The sequence below is a fragment of the Vicia villosa genome, linkage group LG7, assembly GCF_029867415.1.
Source record: "Vicia villosa cultivar HV-30 ecotype Madison, WI linkage group LG7, Vvil1.0, whole genome shotgun sequence".
Lineage (NCBI taxonomy): Eukaryota > Viridiplantae > Streptophyta > Magnoliopsida > Fabales > Fabaceae > Vicia > Vicia villosa.
In genome coordinates this window covers 119,686,551-119,713,142 of record NC_081186.1, presented here as the reverse complement: position 1 = coordinate 119,713,142, position 26,592 = coordinate 119,686,551, and the positions used below count along the sequence as shown (strand labels likewise).

The 26,592-nt window shown below is 36.3% G+C and overlaps 1 protein-coding gene and 2 long non-coding RNA genes across 5 annotated transcripts; 2 read left to right on the top strand and 1 right to left on the bottom strand.

Annotated features, from left to right (window-relative positions):
• Positions 1–1,090: 1,090 nt before the first annotated feature.
• Positions 1,091–3,677, bottom strand: LOC131618434 (uncharacterized). The gene is made up of 3 exons (XR_009288847.1): positions 3,278–3,677; positions 3,050–3,152; positions 1,091–1,276 (listed from the first exon to the last, which is right to left on the bottom strand). It is a non-coding gene; the product is annotated as an uncharacterized LOC131618434 (long non-coding RNA).
• Positions 3,678–12,047: 8,370 nt separating this feature from the next.
• LOC131618433 (uncharacterized) lies at positions 12,048–14,847 on the top strand. Of its 3 annotated transcripts, none has more exons than XR_009288845.1 (3): positions 12,048–12,159; positions 12,250–12,387; positions 14,160–14,847. It is a non-coding gene; the product is annotated as an uncharacterized LOC131618433 (long non-coding RNA). The 3 variants fall into 3 exon arrangements; XR_009288846.1 differs by having other exon boundaries at positions 12,052–12,159; positions 12,245–12,387; XR_009288844.1 differs by having other exon boundaries at positions 12,054–12,159; positions 12,228–12,387.
• Positions 14,848–20,211: 5,364 nt separating this feature from the next.
• LOC131616730 (uncharacterized) lies at positions 20,212–21,251 on the top strand. The gene has a single exon (XM_058888154.1). The coding sequence runs from the start codon at positions 20,298–20,300 to the stop codon at positions 21,093–21,095; it is 798 nt and encodes a 265-aa protein (XP_058744137.1). The 5' UTR covers positions 20,212–20,297; the 3' UTR covers positions 21,096–21,251.
• Positions 21,252–26,592: the final 5,341 nt, after the last annotated feature.

Below are 26,592 nucleotides of genomic sequence, written 5' to 3'. Positions count from 1 at the left end.
AAACCTAGGAGTGCTTCGCGCTCAGGGTTCACTTACTAGGAACAATAAGCTAGATCAGAATGGATAAGATTTTGGTTCGAATTGTTATGTCATGCGCGTACCCACTTGCACAGTGCATGCATAAGAAATTCTATGAATAGCTCTTCGCATAGGAATACCAAGGTTCAAACAGTCAATACGACTTCAATCATCCTACGAATACTTCGGAATGACACTAGTTTCCATTCATCTAAATACCCAATACCAAGCGCAGTTCTGTGGTATCTCTCGGGGTTAGACAAATCATAACTAGTACGAACCTTAGCTACAACACATCTCGGTTTCACTTGCTTCAACTGTCGCCTAGCGTAGTTCTAGAACTCATTCACAGGTTAGCAAAAACGGGAGTATAGTAGCTCTTCCCCTAAACGAGTATCCAACTTTTTCCCAATTAGAGACTGACATCTTTACTCTTCCAACGATTCTTTATTGGGTAATTCACACACAACTTACGGCTTACCGAAATGACTTAGAGTGAAACATCACGTTCATCCAAGTACTGCCCACATTATAGTAACCAGGAGATTTAGACTACTTCGCTAAAATTCCCAAAAGTCTTACATCTGACAGGTTCTCAAAACATATCTGCCACTAGCATCACGATCGGACAACAAATTTCTAATAGCCCCAGACTTCATTCCATCTCAGAATTCCTTATTATAATCCTACTCAAGTTCTTCACATTTGGATCCAGACGAGGTCTCACTTCACCCCATCGGATCTCAGAAACTCCCGACGTCTTAGATCTATACCATGACAAGGTCGTCAACTACTTCAACTCAAGTCGCTTTGGATCTTACGCGTCCTCGTGGTGGCTCCACCACGATCTCATCTATCGCATATACAGCCAGTGAGCTGGCCAGGCTCAATGAGTGGATACTACGATAGTAAGAATCGGGCGAGCAACACACACATGTGAGGGAGAAGAGAATTGCTAGCGATGTCTCATGGCAGGGACAAGAATCGACCTGCTCTGATACCAACTGTAACACCCCATACATAACTGACTAGTATATTATGCATGAAATGTTAAAATTGATATTGAGTACATACACAAGTCAAGGTACAATATTTGATCCATATAAAATACAACATGAAATTCTACTAAGTAGCATAATACACGGGTCTTCAATGGATCTTGCACAGCGGAATGTCAAAATCAACGAGGACTTCGAGCCGACACCACTTCAAGCCATCAATCCGAACCGGCTATCTATCAAAAGCTACTAAACTGCACCTGAAAAAAATATAAGTTGATTGGGGTGAGATTACTAAATCTCAGTGAGCCTCCCTATCTTAAGGTTTTGCTCGGTTCTACAAGGTACATGCATCATAAAAAGATTCACCTAGAATCCGGGGTTATGCCTCACGTTTAGGTGCAAATACAAACAAGGGTATCACCACAATTGGAAGTCCCTTAACTATCCAATGAGGCGTTCAATAAAACAACAATTCACAATATGCAAACTCACATCCTTATGTGAGGAATCAAGGAGTTATACCCATCTAACTAGGCTACCTCTGCCACGTACCCTCGATGAGTATCCAAGTACATATATGTCGAAAGACTTGCACAAGCACACCGCACGATGAATTCGGGTCATTCCTATATGGAATTCAATCCGAGATGAGTTAAGTTGTACCATTGCCTACGTGGCATTTACAACCTCATCACCAAGCACGCCAGTGAGTTACCAAGTGGGAAACGCCATTAAAGACCCCGGTCTTGCTTCCACTGCAATGGTATTCATCCTTTATACGCAGGTGAGTAAACAGGTGCAATACATTCTCTTCGACGTACAAGCCCACCGGGAGAAAGCCTAGTAACACTGTCTATTTGACGTTACTAGAGGCAAGTAATTCAGTGATTGCCTACGTGGCATCACCCACTTACCATACTAATCACGCAGGTGAGTTACCAAGTGGGAAAAGCCATTAAAGACCCTCACTTGCTTCCACCGTAATAGTAGCTCAGGTAACGCAAAATATACGGATATAGACACGTATATACAACAGGCATAAAGCCAAATCATCCATGGTATATAATACATAACACAAACGCCACACGGGCTACCAATGGGCATCCACATAGTGGGTAAACAGGATTTACTATCCTAGTAGTACAGTTATACTCCGATTCACGCATATTCAACCAAGGCAAGTTCACAAAAATCAAGCATCCGAACGTCCAACCGGAACGACGGGAAAACAATTTACATTGTATTATATGCACATAATATTAGACAAAATCCATCGTATAAATATCATGTCATTTGCACATACTCGTCACATGTGAGTTAAATATGTTTCGATCATGGAATATATTAAACATAATCAAACCATATAATTATTTAGAACGTACATGGACACACATTAGTCTCATAACAAGGAGGCTTCCGGTTCCCGACATGGAACGGAACTGCACTCTAGGGAATTAAACATACCATTCTTGATTCTATAAATGTTAGTCCGACATCATGTAACTAAACATCCATTTGCCATAAATTTTAAATCAATTAAAAGCTTTATATCTAAGCATATTCATAAAGATCATTAAAAGACCTTTCCAACGCTTCCGACCGGGCTTCATTTCGAGTTACGAAACTCAAGTTATGATCAAAACAATAAAAGCTATTTTCCTGTCAGTAAGCAATCGATTTGCATCTTACTGCAATCGATTTACACCTGTAGCAGAGCCCAAAAATGACATTTTCAGGACGGAAAATCGATTTACAACCCATGCAAATCGATTTGCTACTGAAGCAGGGTCAAAAAAACGTATTTTCCTGCATAAAACCAGTTCCAAAACATCCTAAAACATTCCTAAGGTTCCCTAATGATCCAAATTCGAACTCCATCAAGTATCATCAGTCTACAACATATAATCACATCAAAGAACACATACTTTATCCATTAAACAAACATGCAATGATTTTTATCACACAAATCCCCAATTTTCCCCAAATTCTAATTTCCCCACAAAACCCCAAGTCTCTAACTAGAGACTCACCTTGCATCAATGGAGCTTTGGATGATGAACATGCTGCAATTGAGCTCCTAACTTGACCAAAACTTCAACTCCAAATTCATCAAACCCGTATTCCACTTTACACCTATTTTCGGCATCCATTGATCAACTTCAGACGCGCTTATCTCCATCAATAAACAAGCTATGAGTGCGAATTAGTATACCAAATCAAAGATAATTTCGTTAGCTTTCCAAAACTTCAAGAATTACCTCAATCGGAGCTGTGAGCAGAGAGTTATGATCAGTTTAGTGAGGGCTGCCAAAATGTTGCGAAAATGAAGGTGATGAGGAAGAACATAAGCTTCTCTTGCTCCACTTCAACCATAAAAATCTGATGTGTAAGCCAAACAACACTTAAGCTCATGCACTTAAAGTCCAATGTCCATTATGTCCACATGCAAGCAATACATAAGTCCATTAAGCCCTCCAATTGAGTGAAAATTACCACCTTGCCACTTGGTTCAATTCCAATAATCTATCTTATTCTAACCACTCCACTAACTCTTACTAATAATCCTTCTTAGATTAATATAATCCAATATCAATATGCCTTATAATCATCACTTAACCAATTAAATGATAATTAACTTGTGTCGGAGAATCGGGGTATTACATTCCCCCCCCCCCCCCTTAAATTGAATTCGTCCTCGAATTCTTTCCGGTCACCACGGAAACAACGTGTCCAAATCTATACCAACCAGGGGATGAAATGTTCCTTACATTTCTCTTCACATAATCTCACTACTCTGTCTGAGGGTCATTCCATACGAAGAAGCATAATCTGCCAAAACACCTGCGTCCCACTATGCATGGTTAGAACCTTGACTCTCAAGTAACACGTCTATCAAGATACTTCATCTTGACATATATGGGGAAAAATCATTCCAGGGTCCTTGACCTTCACTGCTCTGCACTTAATCCCCAGAACTTCAGAAACTCTAATAATCCACTCATGTTGGATGTCCTTCATTTCATTCTCTAATATGCTCACCCTCATTCGACAAACATTACTGATCCACTCAGCTCCTTGAATTACTTCCCGTTTGAGAATTATTACCATGACGTCACTTCTGCAATAACACTTCAAATTATTCTCCACTCGAGTCCATACAATGTCATTAGGCGTTAGCCAAATGTCTTGGTCTCAACTTCCGGTTCCCAAAGTCTTAGGACGGTTGTCCCAAGTTTACCTATGCTTATACAACTGATCCTCCTTACTCGATTCTCACCTCAATCCTAGATGTATCAATCATTACCGCAATCCACGATGTTGTAGCATTCCACAACTTCACCCAAGGTTCCACCGATGAACGGTGAATTCCAAATGCTACCCGACGACCATTGTCCAACTCTTCACGCACGCTCACAGTGCATAAGACATAACCACGAAGAACTTGCGCCAATTGAGAATCCTCACTGGTCTTCAGCATTTCAGCAGTCACAATACTCAGTCTAACCCTTGTGACATACAAGCTAAACGGATGACCTACGAACTTCGGACCGCATGCCATCCACCAAATGTATTCCCAAGCTGGCCCATTGACAACACCTCTCGAGTTATGGTGATCCTTGAGAGACTGGAATGAACGAAACGCCGCTTCGACAATTTCCCTTAGGAAGATACCTTCATTCCAACATAAAATCCTACAAATAGTCCGTTCGTTCCTACCTCAGACTTATCTGATTCTTTCTTGATATGTTGCGCTACTCTGATTCCAACAACTCACACACCTTGAAATCCTCTGAGTCACGTTATATCCATAATTCACTTGGCTTCCTTTAATACACAATAATTCCTTATCCATAGTTGTCCAATTACAACATGTTCCAGAACTCCATATACATCCATTGTCGATTACTACTCCTCGAAGTTGCGTACTCTCCAGAATCAAGTTTCTACTTACTCTGCCATTCCATGTTAGTTCATCTACCATAACTTAGGCACACGTTTTGATCTTAGGACATTGAAACCCAAATACCCACTGACTTAGGGGTTCGTCCTTGTCACTGATTTCCACAGCGTACAACTGATACGTTTTTTTTTTCCTTACAACAAGTCTTGTTACTCAACCGTTATAATGATTCTTTCACCAATGCTTCGCAGCTTACGATAACTCCGTCGGTTTATCATCGCTTCTTCCCAACCAAACGGCTTCATTCTCTTAGCGCAGAGTCACCTCTGATAACTCGTGCGACTTACTGATATATCAATCCCCTCATAGCCACACTCCATCCACACATTCATCTAATGTCTGATCTACCTCTGAATCTGGCATTAAACTGACTTCCCCGGCGGCTGCATCCTTCATTGCAGTGCTTCCAACGGTCGGAGTGTAGCCACAATGCGAGAAATTGTACTTTGAATTTCGAACATCTCTCTTATAAACTCCTCAGAATTTCTCAAACCAAAAATGTCTATGCTTTACCAAGATTGACATTTCTTCACTCAGAGTATCTACAGACACTCTACCAGATACGTCACACATCAAATTATTCCAAGATACAATTTGCATATTCCATCACTGGTTGCCAATGATACATGATAGCCACTCACTATACTGACCAAGGTATCATGACCGTGTAGCAACCTGCCCTAAAATTTAAATTTAGAGTCGCCACCTATTCTGAAGGGCGAATAGGAAACCCTACGCAGTATAGAGATCAGGGTAAGATACTATATTCAGGTCGAGGGAAGGTGTTAGGCACCCTCAACCCTTTCCTATTGGCTTTGAATCTAAGGTAAAGGTTTATAGCAAAATTACAGAGGTTAATAGCTAAGGAAATGAGAAGGGGGAAATTGAGATTTTTGGGAAGGGGACTCGCCTTGTTGCCAAGTGCCTACGTACCTCCTTATGGAGGATCAGAGTCTACGTAGTTCGGGCACAGGGTTGTACGCCTTAGAATTAGATCTTGACTGTATTTGAAGTTGTTTTGAAAAACGAAGTTCGAAGGTATTTTGAATTACCTTATCGTAGTTGTGAACATCGCAGTGTTTGAAATCTGTAGTGTCGTGGTTTAGTGTGTTTTGAGTGTTTTGGGCGTACAACCCTGATTTAATACGGCACTATTAACCGCAACGATCAATAAATTCGATCGCCATAGTTAACAGATTAGTAAAGGATTGCTGGCAATTCTAATCGATTGATTCGATTATCACTTTTAGCAAATTGATGTATTTTAATTATTAATTTATTAATTTATCGTTACCCCTCATAACCGATAGTTTCGATTACAAATAATAACGAATTGATAAGGGGAAATATGCTAATCATCATAACCAATAAGATGGTTAAAACCATTTAGCAAAATAATTATTATTTTAATTATTGGATTTGATTAAATAATTAATCGATTATTAACCATTGCGACCAATAGATTTAGTCGGAACGAATAATAAATTAAATCCTAATATCTTTGGCTACGTGGCCAATGGGATTGGGCGAACCCTAATATGTGGGTAACTTTTATAGGGCTTGTTGTGATTAAAATTAATTAAATAATTAACTCAATTAAATCGAATAATCGAAATAATCAAATAAATCGGGGGAATCCTAACCCTAGTCATTAGCCTAATCCTATTTTAATATCCTAATCCTATTTTAATATCCTAATCCTAATTTTATAAATTAATTAAATTAAATTAACAATAAATCTAAACAATTAATCTAAAAAGATAAGTAACAAAATAAATATAAAAAAGAACCTGGCAATCATCCTGTGTGGATGCTATTGAAGGTCCAGGGTATATGCCTTCCTCCTGGAGCGTCAGATCCAGATCTGGTATGATCCTACGGTTGTGATGTGAAAGTGCATGCTGTATTTCCTAGATGGCTGCGCACCGGATCTGTAGGTGACTCAAAACCAAACGTTTTGCAAAAAATAGTTTTGTCTCCCACAAGGTTCGAACCGGCGCTCCACTGATTGGCAAACCATTGCTCTAACCATCTGAACCACTTGCATTTGTTGTAAATCCAGCGATCTCATGGCATTTTATAAGAAAACAAAATTTCCTTTTTCTTTGTTTCACAACCCCACGCCCTTCTTCTTCAGAAACATGTTCTTCCCCAACCATTTTCTTCAACCCAGAATTAAATTCAGATCTCACTTTCATCTTTTCATGACAACACAAATACACGAAATCAACCACACGCAAAAGCAAGAGTGAGGCGATGCCGGGATAGTGACGAAGATTGTTGTTCGGTACGAAGCGTATTGGGATCGAGACAGAGCAATTGACGGTGGGGCTGGGTGCGGCCGGCGGTCTTACTGCGGCGGTGGTCTCGCCGCTGTGCGGTGGTCCTCGTGGCTGTCGCGCGGAGGCTATGCATCGGAGGGTGCGATCGGAGAAGGAGGCAAGCGTCACGGTTTTGGTCTTCGCGAAGAGAAGTCGAGCGGCGGTGGACTTTCCACCGAGGGAAGGAGGATGCCGCTGACACGCGCCCGGCTCCAGAGAGAGTTGCGCGGCTGACGAGGGAAGGCCGCTGATGGTGGGTCTCCTTCGGATTCGTCTTCATGGCCGGTGATGATGATGATGATGTATATGTCGGAGCCGTTCCGTGAATTCTTCTTCTCCTTTTTTTCTACACAACAAACAAAGGCAAAAACACAGTAGGTCCATGACGATTAATGATGTACAGAGACAAGGTTGCGTGCACGGAGAATGACTGAATTCATGTGCGTGAATTTTGTTGGGATTGTGGTTTGAATTTTGCGATGATTGTTTTATGCAACTAAATGGTGAAAAGATTAATCAATGATGTAATGGTTGTTTGTAATTCCATGGGTTATGAATATGGTTGATGTTTGGTTATGTGCAGTGAGAGGGGAACTTAGTTTTTCTACATGGATTTGTATGTGTTAGAAAAAACTCATGTACCAGTAGGTTAACAATTGGAAGTATAGTGTGAATAGTAGGGAGAAATATTTACAGTGTCGCTATCATGAAAAAACGTGAATTGTTAGTGAAACAAAATGGTCTCTCTTTTGTGATAATCAATAGTTGATACGGGAAAGGGAGGCAGAGAATATGTACACGGGTTAGAATGGTTGGCCTCCTCCAAATAGGATTGTTAGTTGTGTATTTATAATGAAAATTAGGGTAAGGAGTGGGCTGGATCTATTATATTTTCCCTATTTTATATTTAATAAAACTATAAACCTAATAAATTTATACAATTATAAACTAAAACTAATATTAATATAAACTTAAAAAAATAAAAATATAAGAAACCATATTTTTTTGTAATTTTTCCTAAATAAATAAATGAAAAGAGGTTAGAAACAAACATTATAAAAATAAAAAATAAAAAGTTAGAAGTGAGGTTTGAACCTGGTACCTCTCGATCGCACACTCTTACCCTTAAATTCTTACCGACTGCACCATATCAATTATTCGAAAAATGACATAGACAGTTATAAGAGGGAAAATTTTGGGGTATGACAGACCGCACATGAGTCCCACTCTAGACACTCATGCAAAATTGCCAACTTAACACTTCATGAAACGAGAACATTTGCAAGGTATAATCTGTCTCTAACTTGCGTGAGCATGATCATTCAGAGTCTCTATAAGCATAGTATCGGATCTTGATCCATCTCACCATCTCCTGTCTAGTTATTCCTCTACTATCGAGCGCGACGTATGAATCCTTATCCTACATACCTTATGAGAGTCTGGATCTGTGTCTCACGAGTGCCAAATCAGAATTCTACCTTGAGCTTCAGATCACCTTTGTCCCACACATGTCGGAAAAGGATGACTCACGCATCTTGTGCATGATAGCGATACTGTGGCATCATACCCGTCTGGTAGTACCAACATGGTGGACCAAATCCGAGGCCATGTATCCCGGTAACCTACCTCAGGCGTATAATGATCCCCACGCGTATCCTATAGTTGCAATCGACAAGTGTCTGAACAGGCCTCCAATAGGTTCATCGTTCCTCAAGTCCTTCGAATCACACTCCTCAGGATGCTAAAACTTGAGGGTGCTACACATCAAGGTTTACTTACTCGGAAAGCCAAAACGCCAAGCATGAAGACTTGAAGTTCAAAATCGAATTACCATGTCGTGCGCGTACCCACTCGTCCCACGCATGCATGAGATTCCAAGGATAATTCAGTCCAGATAGGAATACTATGGTTCCTAACAACCAACGCAACTGCGATCATCCTATTGACGTTCCAAAAAGATCTTAGTTCTTACTCGCCTGAACGCCCAATGCCAAGTGTAGTTCTATGGCTTCACTCGGGGTCAGACGAACAACAACTAACAAGAACTTAGGCTACTGCATTTCACGCTTCTACATCATTTCATATTCCATCTAGCGTAGTTCTAGAACTTAAATATAAATGATAAGAATAGAAATACACATCCTCTTCCGTCGACCGAGTATTCAAGCCTCGCCCAATCGTAAGTTACCACGTTCGTATATTCCACGAACCTTCACTAGGCAACTACTCTCGCTTAGGTTACTTCAAGTTAAATCAGGATCTAATACTTCACCCATCCAATTACTGTCCGTACCAGCGCAATCAGAAAGGTCTGACTTCTGTGTCCGCACTCGTGAGACAAAGGTGATCTGAAGCTCAAGGTAGAATTCTGATTTGGCACTCGTGAGACACAGATCCAGACTCTCATAAGGTATGTAGGATAAGGATTCATACGTCGCGCTCGATAGTAGAGGAATAACTAGACAGGCGATGGTGAGATGGATCAAGATCCGATACTATGCTTATAGAGACTCTGAATGATCATGCTCGTGCAAGTTAGAGACAGATTATACCTTGCAAACGTTCTCGTTTCATGAAGTGTTAAGTTGGCAATTTTGCATGAGTGTCTAGAGTGGGACTCATGTGCGGTCATGATACCCTGGTCAGCATAGTGAGTGACTATCATGTATCATTGGCAACCGGTGATGGAATATGCAAATTGTATCTTGGAATAATTTCATGTGTGACGTATCTGGTAGAGTTTCTATAGATACTCTGAGTGAAGAAATGTCAATCTTGGTAAAGCATAGACATTTTTGGTTTGAGAACTTCTGAGGAGTTTATAAGAGAGATGTTCGAAATTCAAAGTACAATTTCTCGCATTGTGACTACACTCCGACCGTAGGAAGCACTGCAATGAAGGATGCAGCCGCCGAGGAAGTCAGTTTAATGCCAGATTCAGCGGTAGAGCAGACATTAGATGAATGTGTGGATGGAGTGTGGCTATGAGGGGATTGTTATATCAGTAAGTCTCACAAGTTATCAGAGGTGACTCTGCGCTAAGAGAATGAAGTCGTTTGGTTGGGAAGAAGCGATGCTAAACCGACGGAGTTATCGTAAGCTGCGAAGCGTTGGTGAAAGAATCATTATAACGGTTGAGTAACAAGACTTGTTGTAAGGAAAAAAAAACATATCAGCTGTACGCTGTGGAAATCAGTGACAAGGACGAACCTCTAAGTAAGTGGGTATTTGGGTTTCAATGTCCTAAGATCGAAAAGTGTGCCTAAGTTATGGTAGATGAACTAATATGGAATGGCAGAGTAAGTAGAAACTTGATTCTAGAGAGTACGCAACTTCGAGGAGTAGTAGTCGACAATGGATGTATATGGAGTTCTGCCACGTGTTGTAATTGGACAACTATGGATAAGGAATTATTGTGTATTAAAGGAAGCCAAGTGAATTATGGATATAACGTGACTCAGAGGATTTCAAGGTGTGTGACTTGTTGGAATCAGAGTAGCGCAAAGGATCAAGGAAGAATCAGATAAGTCTGAGGTAGGAACGAACAGACTATTTGTAGGATTTTATGTTGGAATGAAGGTATCTTCCTAAGGGAAATTGTCGAAGCGGCGTTTCGTTCATTCCAGTCTCTAAAGGATCACCATAACTCGAGAGGTGTTGTCAATGAGCCAGCTTGGGAATACATTTGGTGGAAGGTATGCGGTCCGAAGTTCGTAGGTCATCCGTTTAGCTTGTATGTCACAAGGGTGGGACTAAGTATTGTGACCGCTGAAATGTTGAAGACCAGTGAGGATTCTCAATTGGCGCAAGTTCTTCGTGGTTATGTCTTGTGCACTGTGAGCGTGCGTGAAGAGTTGGACAATGGTCGTCGGGTAGCGTTTGGAATTCACCGTTCATCGGTGGAACCTTGGGTGAAGTTGTGGAATGCTACAACATCATGGATTGCGGTAATGATTGATACATCTAGGACTCGAGTGGAGAAAAATTTGAAGTGTTATCGCAGAAGTGACGTTGTGGCAGTAATTCTCAAACGGGAAGTAATTCAAGGAGCTGAGTGGATCAGTAATGTTTGTCGAATGAGGGTGAGCATATTAGAGAATGAAATGAAGGATATCCAACATGAGTGGATTATTAGAGTTTCTGAAGTTCTGGGGATTCAGTGCAGAGCAGTGAAGGTCAAGGACCCTGGAAGGATCTTTCCCCAGATATGTCAAGACGAAGTATCTGGATAGACGTGTTGCTTGAGAGTCAAGGTTCTAACCATGCATAGTGGGACGCAGGTGTTTTGGCAGATTATGTTTCTTCATATGGAATGACCCTCAGACAGAGTAATGAGATTATCTGAAGAGAAATGTAAGGAACATTTCATCCCCTGGTTGGTATAGATTTGGACACGTTGTTTCCGTGGTGACCGGAAACAATTCGAGGACGAATTCAATTTAAGGGGGGGAGAATGTAATACCCCGATTCTCCGACACAAGTTAATTATCATTTAAATGGTTAACTGATGATTAGAAGGCATATTGATATTAGATTATATTAATCTAAGAAGGATTATTAGTAAGAGTTAGTGGAGTGGTTAGAATAAGATAGATTATTGGAATTGAACCAAGTGGCAAGGTGGTAATTTCCACTCAATTGGAGGGCTTAATGGACTTATGTATTGCTTGCATGTGGACATAATGGACATTGGACTTTAAGTGCATGAGCTTAAGTGTTGTTTGGCTTACACATCAGATTTTTATGGTTGAAGGGGAGCAAGAGAAGCTTATGTTCTTCCTCGTCACCTTCATTTTCGCAACCTTTTGGCAGCCCTCACTAAACTGATCATAACTCTCTGCTCACAGCTCCGATTGAGGTAATTCTTGAAGTTTTGGAAAGCTAACGAAATTATCTTTGATTTGGTATACTAATTCGCACTCATAGCTTGTTTATTGATGGAGATAAGCGCATTTGAAGTTGATCAATGGATGCTGAAAATAGGTGTAAAGTGGAATACGGGTTTGATGAATTTGGAGTTGAAGTTTTGGTCAAGTTAGGAGCTCAATTGTAGCATGTTCATCATCCAAAGCTCCATTGATGCAAGGTGAGTCTCTAGTTAGAGACTTGGGGTTTTGTGGGGAAATTGGAATTTGGGGAAAATTGGGGATTTGTGTGATAAAAATCATTGCATGTTTGTTTAATGGATAAAGTATGTGTTCTTTGATGTGATTATATGTTGTAGAATGATGATACATGATGGAGTTCGAATTTGGATCATTAGGGAACCTTAGGAATGTTTTAGGATGGTTTGGAACTGGTTTTATGCAGGAAAATACGTTTTTTGACTCTGCTTCAGTAGCAAATCGATTTGCATGGGTTGTAAATCGATTTTCCTTCCTGAAAATGTCATTTTTGGGCTCTGCTACAGGTGTAAATCGATTGCAGTAAGATGCAAATCGATTGCTTACTGACAGGAAAATAGCTTTTATTGTTTTGATCATAACTTGAGTTTCGTAACTCGAAATGAAGCCCGGTCAGAAGCGTTGGAAAGGTCTTTTAATGATCTTTATGAATATGCTTAGATATAAAGCTTTTAATTGATTTAAAATTTATAGAAAATGGATGTTTAGTTACATGATGTCGGATTAACATTTATAGAATCAAGAATGGTATGTTTAATTCCCCTGAGTGCAGTTCCGTTCCATGTCGGGAACCGGAAGCCTCTTTGTTATGAGACTAATGTGTGTCCATGTACGTTCTAAATAATTATATGGTTTGATTATGTTTAATATATTCCATGATCGAAACATATTTAACTCACATGTGACGAGTATGTACAAATGACATGATATTTATACGATGGATTTTGTCTAATATTATGTGCATATAATACAATGTAAATTGTTTTCCCGTCGTTCCGGTTGGACGTTCGGATGCTTGATTTTTGTGAACTTGCCTTGGTTGAATATGCGTGAATCGGAGTATAACCGTACTACTAGGATAGTAAATCCTGTTTACCCTCTATGTGGATGCCCATTGGTAGCCCGTGTGGCGTTTGTGTTATGTATTATATACCATGGATTATTTGGCTTTATGCCTGTTGTATATACGTGTCTATATCCGTATATTTTGCGTTACCTGAGCTACTATTGCGGTGGAAGCAAGTGAGGGTCTTTAATGGCGTTTCCCACTTGGTAACTCACCTACGTGATTAGTATGGTAAGTGGGTGATGCCACGTAGGCAATCACTGAATTACTTGCCTCTAGTAACGTCAATTAGACAGTGTTACTAGGCTTTCTCCCGGTGGGCTTGTACGTCGAAGAGAATGTATTGCACCTGTTTACTCACTTGCGTATAAAGGATGAATACCATTGCAGTGGAAGCAAGACCGGGGTCTTTAATGGCGTTTCCCACTTGGTAACTCACTGGCGTGCTTGGTGATGAGGTTGTAAATGCCACGTAGGCAATGGTACAACTTAACTCATCTCGGGTGGAATTCCATATAGGAATGACCCGAATTCATCGTGCGGTGTGCTTGTGCAAGTCTTTCGACATATATGTACTTGGATACTCATCGAGGGTACGTGGCAGAGGTAGCCTAGTTAGATGGGTATAACTCCTTGATTCCTCACATAAGGATGTGAGTTTGCATATTGTGAATTGTTGTTTTATTGAACGCCTCATTGGATAGTTAAGGGACTTCCAATTGTGGTGATACTCTTGTTTGTATTTGCACCTAAACGTGAGGCATAACCCCGGATTCTAGGTGAATCTTTTTATGATGCATGTACCTTGTAGAACCGAGCAAACCCTTAAGATAGGGAGGCTCACTGAGATTTAGTAATCTCACCCCAATCAACTTATATTTTTTTCAGGTGCAGTTTAGTAGCGTTTGATCAGTAGCAGGTTTGGACTGAAGACTTGGAAGTGATGACGGCTCGGAGATCTCGTCTGATCTCATCTTCCCGCTGTGCAGATCCATCGAAGACACATTTTTTGTAATTCTTAATAGGATTTCATGTTGTATTTTATATGGATCTTTCTATAACTATGGCTTTTGTATGTACTCAATATCAATTTTAACGTTTCATGCATAATATACTAGTCAGTTATGTATGGGGTGTTACAGTTGGTATTACGGTTGTTGAGATGAATACGTGCAATGTCAAAAAACACTACCTTCTTGTGTTATTCTCTAAAAATATAGGGGGAAGTCTGGGAACAACACGACCTGTTTCAGGGAACACGACATGCCCGTGTTGTCCCATGATCTGATGTATGGGCAAGGCGCTTCAAGCTAACATGGCATGTGTCAACGGACACGACTCAACCGTGTTTCCCTCAGGCTTTGTGCATGGAAAGACATTCTTTTTGCATGATTTTTGATTTTTTTTCGCTTTAGTTTAGTCTGAACTCCCTTATTATCTGGAAACAATAAGAACACACCAAAATCGCATAAAAGCAAAATAAAACAAGGAAAGAATACATAATAAATGCTGCTAAACACATACAATAAGCGATATGAATACTACTTATCAACCTCCCCCAAACTAGAATTGTTGCTGATCCTCAAGCAACATAGCCTGCATAAGCAATTTTCAGGCCAAACGGTTTAGTTTTGCAAAAACTTATGAAAATAAATCACCTACTCATACGCGAGTTTTTGTTCTAATTAGCTAAGACCTATTTTTCCTTGTACTTGCTTGAAATCATAAGTATTACAAGAACACAAACTGTAGCAGAAATACAAACCAAAGTCTCCTATTTCAAATACATCTCTAACTATGCTTTGAACTTAAGTCGCTGTTTTTAATTTTCCATCCCTTTTGTTCGGGACAATCAAATTAAGGAATTTTAGAATAATGATGATCATCACATACACACAAGATTGATCGAAAACTTTTATTTAAGCATTTACAACACCTAAGAAAACTAGTTGCTTTTATTTATTTGGAGAAGAAAGTACACACAAATGTGAATTTATTTACTATTGTCTTTTTTGGGTCAACTGAAGTTCAACCACCGTTTAGTTGAATAACCAGATAATAGTTATCCAACTTAATATGTACAGTTACCTCTTACCGTCATTTTCAACTTACTTGAATTCACTGATTAATTTTTGTACCATGGATATAAATATAAAGGTAAATAAAATAGAGCATATTAAATGTAAGCATGAATATTTTAGTATCACCCCGCATATATAAATATACTTATTTAAAAATATTAAAAAATATTTTTAAAATATATCATAAATTTTATATAAAAATTAATATAATAAATATCATATTATAAATATTTTAAATTATATCTAAAATGAAGTATATTAAAAAAACTATTATAAAACAATTTCTCTTTTTATTTAATTCATAAAATATATTTTTGAAATAAGTTTATCAAAAAATGTTTTTTCATTTTGTATCGCTAAAACAATTTTTAAAAATAAGATTATCAAATTTTTAAAAACTAAAAACCAAAATTTATTTAAAGAGGCTCTAAATATCTTTCTAACCTCTTTATGTCTAAGATGACGAAATTAATTGAAAATTAAAATTTCAAACCATCACTCTAACATAAAATATTCTCTATAATTTTATAATCTCAATGGACATTGTGAAACAGATTTGGTGTTAGCTGATTTATTAAAATTTGAGATCTTATTCATTTATTCTATAGGAAACAAATTTCGATATTAACTTCTTTTTTTCAAGGAAAATAATCTTCAATATTAATTGGTGCATACGAATCTGAAATATTTAATATCAAAATCAAAGTCTGTCTCTTGCCGACTATATAAATTAATCTTCCCATAAATCCAATTCATTTCAATTTTCATATTCTTTTGTGTAACCAACATACTAGTACTAATTAAATACACAATGGATATGAAGATTGTTTTTGTTGTTGTCTTCTTAGCTGCCATAAGCACTGTTCTTGCTCATGATCACCACCACCATGGTGAGGCCCCAGCCTCAGCTCCAGCTCCAGAACCAAGCAGTAGTGATGCTTCTTCTCTTGGTTCATTCATTGGTGTCCCTGTCTTTTCGTTTGTTGTCTACTACTTGAATTTTCATGCATAATAGACACATGTGTATTGGTGTTTATGTTTGGGAAGACATGAGGAATTAATCATATGGTTCATTTTTTTTTTTTTTGTTATTGATGAAATATCACTTTGTAAGAGTTGGAAAAATAAGGTTATGTATGAGTATATCTTTGCTAAATAGTTAATTATTAATTAATTTTTAATATTCGTTATTAATTAATCATATAAAAGATAGTTATGATATTTTGTCATACATAATTACTTTGTTTGGATATTGACCATTATAATGCATGCACTAATAAAAGAAGAGAGAATATCATATTAGAGGAATTGTCGTCGTTCTAAACCATTGAAAGGTAAATTACATACATTCAGATGTGCTTTTTTAGGAGGTCTTATAGTCAACTCTAGTCTTGTAGTTAACTCCTAAAGTCCTACTTACGAAAGTTCTAGAGGAATCATCCATTTCTAGACTTACGAAAGTTCTAGAGGAATCACCCATTTCTATCATATTCAAATAGATTTTATACTATGGGCAACATGACAAGTAACAAAGAAGATGAAAAAAAGACTCCAAGAATAATGACAAAAAGGAGATTATCTTGATTGCAATGACAAAAGCCTTTATCACCATAAAATATTAGGCCATCTTATCAAGCTATTTTTAAAAAAATTAATACGAAGATTTGAAGTCAGTGTTTTAAACTATGACAAAATAATTAGAGGTCTTATTTAATTACATTTTAACGACAACAAAAATTTTATGAGATCTTATTTAAAAATATGATTTGTAATGTGATAAATTTTGAGCTACCTTACACGTCCTCAAAGACAATTCTACTTGAAGCTATATCAAAATATGAAGAATAGTTTTAATGAGTCAAAGGTTTACAATTGTAGCATCCCCCGATGTTAAGGTATTGTCTTCATTTTGAAGTAGTGAAACCATCAGGCTAAAAGATCTCACCTTAAAACTAGATAAAAACCCTAGGTCCACTGATAATTCCATTACTACAAAATGTATATTTCATCAAAGTTAGAATAATAATTTTACCAAAGATGATAGTCCTAATAACAAAGGGTGTGATGGTAAGTTAGCTACTTGCTACCACAAACTATTAGTTATAGTAACAAACTGGATATCGCGTTACTTTTCACAATAGTTGAAATCTTAAGGTTGATCAAATTAAAGGTGTGATAGATGGTCTTACACATCAAGGTTTCATATGGTGTCAATTTGAGTCTCATAAATAAGTCACTCTTTTGGATGATATATGTTTATTTATGGATTCTCTTGGCAAGTGTGGCCATATAGTTTCTTACTTGCCTAATAGGTGCCTACAATAATTTGGATACCCATGATATGTACCACCACGACTTATAGATTGTGCTAATTTTGATGTAGATGTTGATTGGATTAGATTACCATTCTAGTGTTCACCAGGTAGTTGAAATAACTCTCGTGACGACAAATTCATATGTAGTTGGAGAGAGATACATAAAGTAGTACATTAAAGTATCACATGCTCATTTCAGTCGGCTCATGACCTGTGAAGACTAACCCATATTCTCATTTTTAAAGATTTCACAATGTCAAACCTTCTGATATGAGATTTTCTATGATTATTGGCGAACTACAACACGTAGTCAAATATTTTGCGTCCATATGATCTCATGTTTATACACCTATTTCAAACATTATGCTTATCTCGTGGTGGACTTTTAGGGTTTGTTTGATAAAAATAGCGGTTTCCTGTTAAGCTAGCTGATAGTTTATAGGTTATGGTTAATGTCTGATAGTTGATAAGTGCAAAAATATCGTTATTTTGTGTATATAATTTGTTGCACTTATCGATACTTTTTGTTAATACCGTTTGAATAATTCTCTGTTTTGTTTGTAAATCCGTATACTTTGTGAATAGTTGTATTTTTATATACTTTTATACTGTTTGATAGTTTTTGTGTCTTTTTGTAGGTATTGATGCGTATTTGGAGCACAATCAATAAAGTGTCGAAGACACGACTTCAAACACGCGATTTTAAGCAGTTCATCGGCTGATAAGGCTCAAAACAAATATGAGAAAAATCATCAATTTCATTTATATTTATTCATTATTAGATATATCCTGGAATAAGCTTTCCAACGCTTCGAACCGGGCGCAAATCGGAGTTATGGTTCTCATGATATGGCCAAAATAAGATTTTAATTTTCTATTGAGCGGGCTAAGCGCGGAATTTCGCGGCGCGGTCTGGGCAGTTTGGAAAGTCATTAAATAGGGAAAAATCAGATTTCTTAGGGTTATGCTTTGGGGTATTTGTTCTCAAAATTATCACCTTCATTTTTTGTACATTAGAGCTTAGAAAACAACATTTATGGCTTGCTCATGGATGATCCGGGGTCGGGAGCTTAGTGGATTGTGTTTGACACCGCGAGAAATTGAGTTTTCTTCTCTTCCTTTTTTCTCTTTGTAACCATTTATGTTGGGGTTTTGTTGTAAGTATGCTTTGTTTATATGTATATTTATTGCTCATGGTGTTGTTTAATGCTTTCATTACAAATCTTCATTAGTGATTGCTTTCTCTATATGGGTTTGGATTGTTGCAGAGATGGATGATTCGAATTCGGGTTTAGGAAGAACATTTATTAGGTTTTAACTCTAGAGATAGATTAGAACTTAGTATTCACTTTAGTGTCGGTTCTTAATGCTTATGTGTTGCTCGTGTTGTGCTGAGAGATCGTCGACGCGAGCAATACGGTCGTTGTCTCACTTTGTGTTAGACATAACCTCCGTGTGAGTGATACGTGATGATGTTGATTAGTAGTTTAGGTTGATTTCAACTGAGTAGTAAGTTTAAGTATTTAACGGGTATATGAGTTCCAAATCTCGAGAGTCTCTATTGTCCGAATAATGAAATTCTTGTTCTTGTTCATAGTTTAATTCCCGTAATTTACTTTAAACTCATTTTAACCCAAACTCATAAACACGAGACTTATCGAACGGCAGTTCAATGCACTAATCTCTGTGGAGACGATAATTTCCCGGATAAATATTTCTAAAACTTTTGTTGCTTTACCGCTTCAACAATAGCTTATAACTTATAGTTGATGGTTGAGACTGATAGTTGATAAGCTAATTGAAGTGTTTGGTAAATTAGCGGTTCAACTAACTTATAAATGTAAAATGACATAAAAGTTATTTAATACGTAATTATTTCATTTTAAATTAAAATAAATTATAAAGGGTAAAAGTGGAGTTTTGTTAAAATAACAAGGATAAAAAAGAAAAAAATGATAAGCTATAAGCTATAAGCAAAAACGCTATTTTTGAAATAGCGTCTGAAAAATAAGCTATAAACTAGCAAAATAAATTATAAGCTCGTGATGACAAGACCGTTACCAAACGAGTCTAAATTGTCATTTGAGCTTATAAGCTATAAGCCATAAGCTATAAGTTCAAAAATCTATCTTACTAAACAAACTCTTATATTAGTTTTTTGTCCTTTATTTTATATTATAGACTTTTCTCTCTAGCATTGAATTTCTGTTACGTTAATTATAATTATTATTTTAGTTATTCTAATTAGTAAGTAACAAAGATTCTCTGGTTTATCTATCCTTTAGAGTGGTAGCTGTGTAGCTTTTCTTTCTTTTGGGCTTTAGCCCTCTTATTTATAAAAAAATAATTAGTAAATAACAATTAAAAGCACATGATTAATAAAGACATCTCCATATATGTAGGGGGTATGAGTTTGAATTCTTCAAACATTAACTAGTGTTCTAGTTTTGGGATAAAATATTTATATGGGCTTAGGCCTTTTTGCTAGACTAACCTCTCACATCAAAATCAAAACCCAATCTCCAAAAAAAAAACACACCTTCTCTTGCTTAGACATTGCTCAGCACAATATTCGCAAATTTCCTCTCTCTCTCTCTCTCTCTCTCTCTCTCTCAGATCATACTCCTCCAATGGCCGCCATCATTTCACGAAGGTTAAGATTAACTTCCTCCATCCTAAAACCCTGTCATTTCCCACCTCCATCACCATCTCCAACAAACCCTCAATCTCCAATCTCTAAACCCTTACCCCAAAACCCATCTTCTTTTTTCACCTTTCATCACTTCTCCCAATTCACAACAACCCCTCCCAAACCCACTTCCCATTTCAATCTCACTCCCTTTTCATCCCACCAAGTTTCAAACTTCTACCCTAAACCCATCTTCTTCTCAACCAACAACCCATCATCATCATCATCATCAGATTCTGATAAAGCCTCAGACCCAACCCCAAACCCAAACCCAAGTCCATACCCAAGCGAAAACCCAAACTTCAAACACCAAGAAATCGAAGGCCCAACAGTAGAACGCGACCTCTCCCCCCTCGCCAACGAGACACGTGAAATTCTCGAAACAATGATGAAGAACATCTATTCACTAAGCAGGGTGATAGCACTAATGGGTCTCGTTCAGCTCGGTGTTGGAGGCTGGATCACATACATAACTAGATCTTCGCCTATCACTGAGGTTTCTGTGCAGAGCTTATTGGCTTTTGCGTTTCCGTTTTCTCTGGCGTTCATGCTGCGTCAGTCGTTGAAGCCGATGAGATTCTTTAAGAAGATGGAGGAACAAGGTAGGTTGCAGATTCTTACACTGACGCTTCAGGTTGTTAAGCAGTTGAATGTTTTGTTTGTTAGGGTTAGAGGGGTTTCGTTTGTTTGTGTTGTTGGGTTGTCTGCTGGTTTGGTTTTTGCTTTGGTTTCTAGATGAGTTTGATTTGGTTTTTTACTATCAATTTGGAGTTTGGAGATACAAGGTTTTCATTTTCTAGTGTAGTGGCTATATTTTAACTTGAAAAAGGTGAAATGTTATAGGTATAGATGTTTTAAGTGCTTATTTTTGCCTAGTTTTCACAATGCTGTTTGAATTCAGTTGCTTGAAAAGAAATAATCTGCTGGCTTGGTTTGCTTATACCCAGACAAGGGAACTTATGAGATGTCTGTCGTATTTACGCGTAGTGTTGAATGCATTAGGAGCTTTAAGAGCTCGAGAGTGAATGCATCATCTGTCTCGAGAGGTATGTATCGATTTTGTATTGATGAATAATCAGAATCAAGTTAAATTGTTCAAATCAAATAATATCTTAAATTTTCCAAACATAAAATATGGGGAGGGTGAAATTGCTCAGTTGGTATCATTTTTATTTTGATGTTCTATATTATTTTTTATATCTGTAATGTGATTTGTTATTCTTTCAATTTGTGTGTAAGTTGATTATTTGATTAGATTGTACCTTGTCCATCCTCTCTCCCAATAAAATCTTTAAATCCATTATAATGTGTTTTTTAGTTTGAGTAGGTTTGTCAAAGTCAAAATTCTATGTCTGCAAGAAAGCTTAAAACAAGAAGTTTTTTAAGCTTGATTTGAATCAAATATATGGCTAATTTTAATCAAAACACAATTTGAAATATGGATTTTGTCATTGACTAGTTAACTTGAATCAAGGAAATGTGTGATTCGGATAACGAAACTCCTAGACTCGAATCACACCTCTTCTTGACTCGAATCATATTCAAATAAATTTTGAAATCAAAATAATATGATTCAAGTCATTATTTCATTTGCTTCAAATCAAAATAATATGATTTGACTCGGGAAATTTATTTTTCATTTTCTCACCTATTTTGTGCTTAACCTCTAGCACATATATAAATCGTTTTTTGGTCATTTCTCCAATATACAACCAATGTTGATGAACATTTTCTAAAAGATAGAAAATTTCATTAGAAATTGAAATCCATACTTACATAATTCTAAGAAACACGTGTGTGTTCTTCCAATCAAAAAACACTTATTCACTTGTTCCAACCTTGAGAAAAACTTCATAGAAAGTTGTTCTTGTGAGATCTAATAGTGTTGTGTGAAATTATTTCTGACAACCAATCACTTTCAACCTTGAACCAAGAAACCTCATTGTTGTGGTACTCAACTCTAAATATTGAGTGTGTGAGGTAGATACAAGGTATATTAGGGGAGATGGTGCTTTTTTGTGAAGTTCTTAATGTATCGGAATAAAATTTGCTTTGTGATTATGTTATCTGGAGATTGACTTATGGCAAAGAGAAAGATTATTCTTTCATCTATTAAAGACTTCAAAAGAGCTTAGTGAAGGCGACTATAAAATGAAATTAGGAGTATTAAGTTTTATCAGCATAACAAAGCTTAGACAAGGGGCATCCGGTATGACAAACTGTCAATGACATCTCAAGTATTCTGACTAAACTTAGTCACTTAAGGAACTTACAACTCAAAGACAAACTGTCAATGACATCTTGAGTATTCTGACTAAACTAGTCACTCAAGAAACTTTAACCAACTAGTTAAATACAATGTCTGTATTCATAATTGTTTCTACAAAAGCAAATTACACAGATTTAAGATTTAAAAGACAACACTTCATAGATGATTTGAAATGTAAAACTCTTAAGTGCTTCTCTCTTTGTTGTTCTTGAAGATCTTCTTAACACTTGCTCTCTTTTTTCTTACGGAATATTCTTTTTGCTTCCATTTGCATCGTGTTAGCTTATTTCTTCTGTTCCATGTATTTCTTCGGTGTACATCTTCACTGATCTTCTTCATTTCTTTTTCGCAATTGTATATGCTTTCATGAACTCTTACACACATTTTTTTTTCTTGTGTGTATCTTTGTTTGTGCAGCTTGACACTCATACTTTTCATCCTTCCAAATCCTCTTTTTATAGATAAATAAATAGATTTGTTGGAGAAAAAAATAATGAGTATCCACAAAGAATATAGTTGTTAGATATGTTAGCTAGTACTAGACTTGAGTGGCGCTTGCAGCAATAGAATAGATAATGGGACGTGTGAAAAAGTTGGTACTGACGCATAATCCTTTTGCAGAGTAGCGTAGAGGATAATGATTTCGTATTATTATAATATTTCCACACTTTCTTCCTTCATGGATAACATCTTAAGTCAGAGGCTTATGAATATAAGTTGTTGAAGTTTAATCAAAGTTCAGAGTCACTTTTTCTCTTTAAATAACTTCTTGAGTCAGAGGCTTCTGATAAATTTTTGAAGCTTGATCAGAGTTGAGAGTTACTTTCTGTCTTTAGTTAACTTCTTAAGTGAGAGGCTTCTGAAAAAAACTGTTGACGCTTGATCATAGTGTCTTCAGAGCTTTGAGAATGTTGAGGCTTTAAAGTGTTGAATCAGAGTCATTTGGATAAGATCCTTTCATGATTTGATTTGATGCTTTTAGATGTAGATTTTCTTGTAAACACATCTTGTATTCATCATTGGTTCAGAGTTGCTCAATCAAAGTCCAGAATTTTCCCTAGTCCAGAGTCCACAACTTGCTAGCATAGAGTCCCGAACTAATTATCCGATCATGCGCACTTAACAAAACGTTAGAGTACAAAATTGTTCTCATTACATTGTATACTACTCTTTCTGTTCCTTTTTAAGTGTCGTTTTTATAGTTTGATGTTATTATTTGTCAATTATATCCTTACTTTTCAATAATTCCCTTAATTAATCATTGAGAGTGATGATTGAATTTATTTGGAAAGAGAAAATAAATGAGGGTATAATAGAAAAAATAACTCTAACAATCAACTATCATGATTGAAGAACTTTATGGTAAAATGACACTTAAAAAGGAACAGAGGGAGTAGTTATCATCAAAACTCAAGGATTAGTTGCATAATCAAACTTGTTCCAAAAGTCCCATTGTCTTATGCTTTTAGTAAGCTTAAAGCAATCAAAAGTGCTGCCATTTATGAGAATACAGAAATAAATTAAGTCCACACAATTCATGACAGTTCTAGTAATCTTTTGAGGGAAGCCCATGACTTATAAAGTATTATTGATAAAAGAACACTCTAGTTTATCATAGGTTTCAGCTATATCCAGCTTCAAGCCAACAAGACCCTTTTTGGCACTTTTGTTTTGGTTAAGAGAATGAAAAAATTTAAAAGTAGGAATGATATTATAAGTAATTAACTTACCATGAATGAAAGCACTTTGGTAAGGATTAATAATAGTGTTTAACATAGGTTTTATCCTATTATCTATAGTTTTCGTGATAATATTAAGAGACATTAGACAGGGAAATAGAACAAAAACCAATGGCTTTTATAAGATGATTAACATAGAGGATATGAAAAATATATGTTTAATTGAGATTAGAAACATTACCATCATCATTGAGTATGCTAAGGGTGAGTTTCTGATATCATTACTCACAATATCCTAGTAATTAACCGTTCATTTGGTTAATAGATTGGCTAACATCATTAAGAGTAAAATATCTTTGAAAATCATCATATATAACCTTGTTGATGTCCACATCTTTACAAACTTTATGCCTTTGTTTCTGTTGTTTTGTTTAGACCTGCAGTAATTATTAGGACAAAAATATAGGATAGGATGTGATCAAAATAGTATGTAAGAAGATGAGTATTAGATTAATTTTGGTAATTTTTATTCCACTTGTTAGAGACTAAAAATTTATCAAGTATGGGTACACTACAAGAAAATTGATTTTCGGTGACACTCAAAAAGTGTCACTAAAAGTCAATATTCTGCAGGTAAATGTCTATTGGTCTTTGAGTGACACCCACCTTTGGCGTCAACTTTAAGGGGGCGTGGTGTGACACCAAATTGAATATCACAATAACTTTTAGCTACGGTTAAGTTTTTTTCTACAGTTACAAAATGTCACAATATACTATGCTATACCTACAGATTGTTTTCTTTTAGCAATCACTAGAACTTCAAATAATATGATTTTTATTATATAAAAATATAATAAATTTATCAATTCAGTTTTTAATATAATTGAAAAATATTACTATTAAAATAAAAATTACTCATTTAAAATGTTTTCCATTGCATTTTGAACCATGACAAAGCTAAATAACTAAAATTAAATTATTATACCATTTTCTATTAAATAAATTCAAATAGTTCAATATAAAAAGATTGATTTCATATTATATTGATAAAAACTAATTCCAAAATAAATCATATCCTTAACATCTTAGTATATATCCAACTCCATCTTACGATTTTCTATATTTGAATTTTCACACAAAATAAAATAAAATTCCTTTTTCTTATATTTGTATATTGATGTATTCACAACTTTGAATGTTCTTCTATCTTCACTTCCATGTCTCTGCATCTAAATTTTTCCTGAAATAATAAATAAATATTGATCAAAATTACTTAATAGAAGATTAAATCAATTAAACTAGTTTGTCAAAAAAAAACAATTAAACTAGTAAATAGTTTTATATAGCCTTATATAATGCACCAATTCCTCATCAATTTAAATAATAGATAAATATTGATCAAAATTACAACTCACAAAATTACAATTTATGAAATATCTATAAAGCACATAAACTCATGGCATCGAATTCTCAATTATAATGTCCAGTATTTCATAGTCCTACTACACCATTATAATGTCCAGTATTTCATAGTTTTACTACAACATTTTCATATTTGTTTACTAGTTAGTGTCACTGCTATAAACAATGAAATAGAATGAGTGTATAAAGGTTGAAACTACAAACTAAGACAACAAAATCAGGGAACAAATTAATGTGTTTATTTCCTGTGCATTGTTATCTCCAAGTGTCGCATATTACAGAAAATCCTACATTGCCTTAACGTGTGAAGCTTTAAGATGTGTTTTTCTTGGAACAGTGCAGGAAAATGCTAACAACTGTTGTGGTCATAGCTAAGGGCATGCATATTTATTGATCATATCCTAAAATTAGTCCAAGAAAACAATCAAAATAAAAAATAAAACACAAAACCGAACTGTTCAGTCTGCGACTATAAATTGTGAAAAGCTGTGAAGTGTTTTTTATTTTGACATTGAAAGATCTCTATATTAAGACACCGAAGTGTGAAAAGAATTACAGATTTGCATATAAAATATAAGTTGGTAGACTACATACCTGTATACAACAAATATAAGAATAGACATTCACCCTGGAGAACAACAAAGAGAGGAAGTCAATCATCTACTTCGGTATCATCAATAATTGGAAGTTCACCCGGTAGTGCCACCCATCTCTGAAGAAAAAAAGGGACAACCAGTTAGTACTAATTTGTTAGGTGATGAAAAACATATAGATGCAAAGTAAACTAATGGAGGTTTGGACAGTAAGTACAGTTCGGATGAATAAATATCCAGATAAACGAGTTGACCTTAAAGTTGTAGGTAAAA

What these genes read in the sequence shown, in the direction of transcription:
- LOC131616730 (XM_058888154.1), top strand. Translation starts at nt 20,298, where the DNA reads ATGGCCGCCATCATTTCACGAAGGTTAAGATTAACTTCCTCCATCCTA.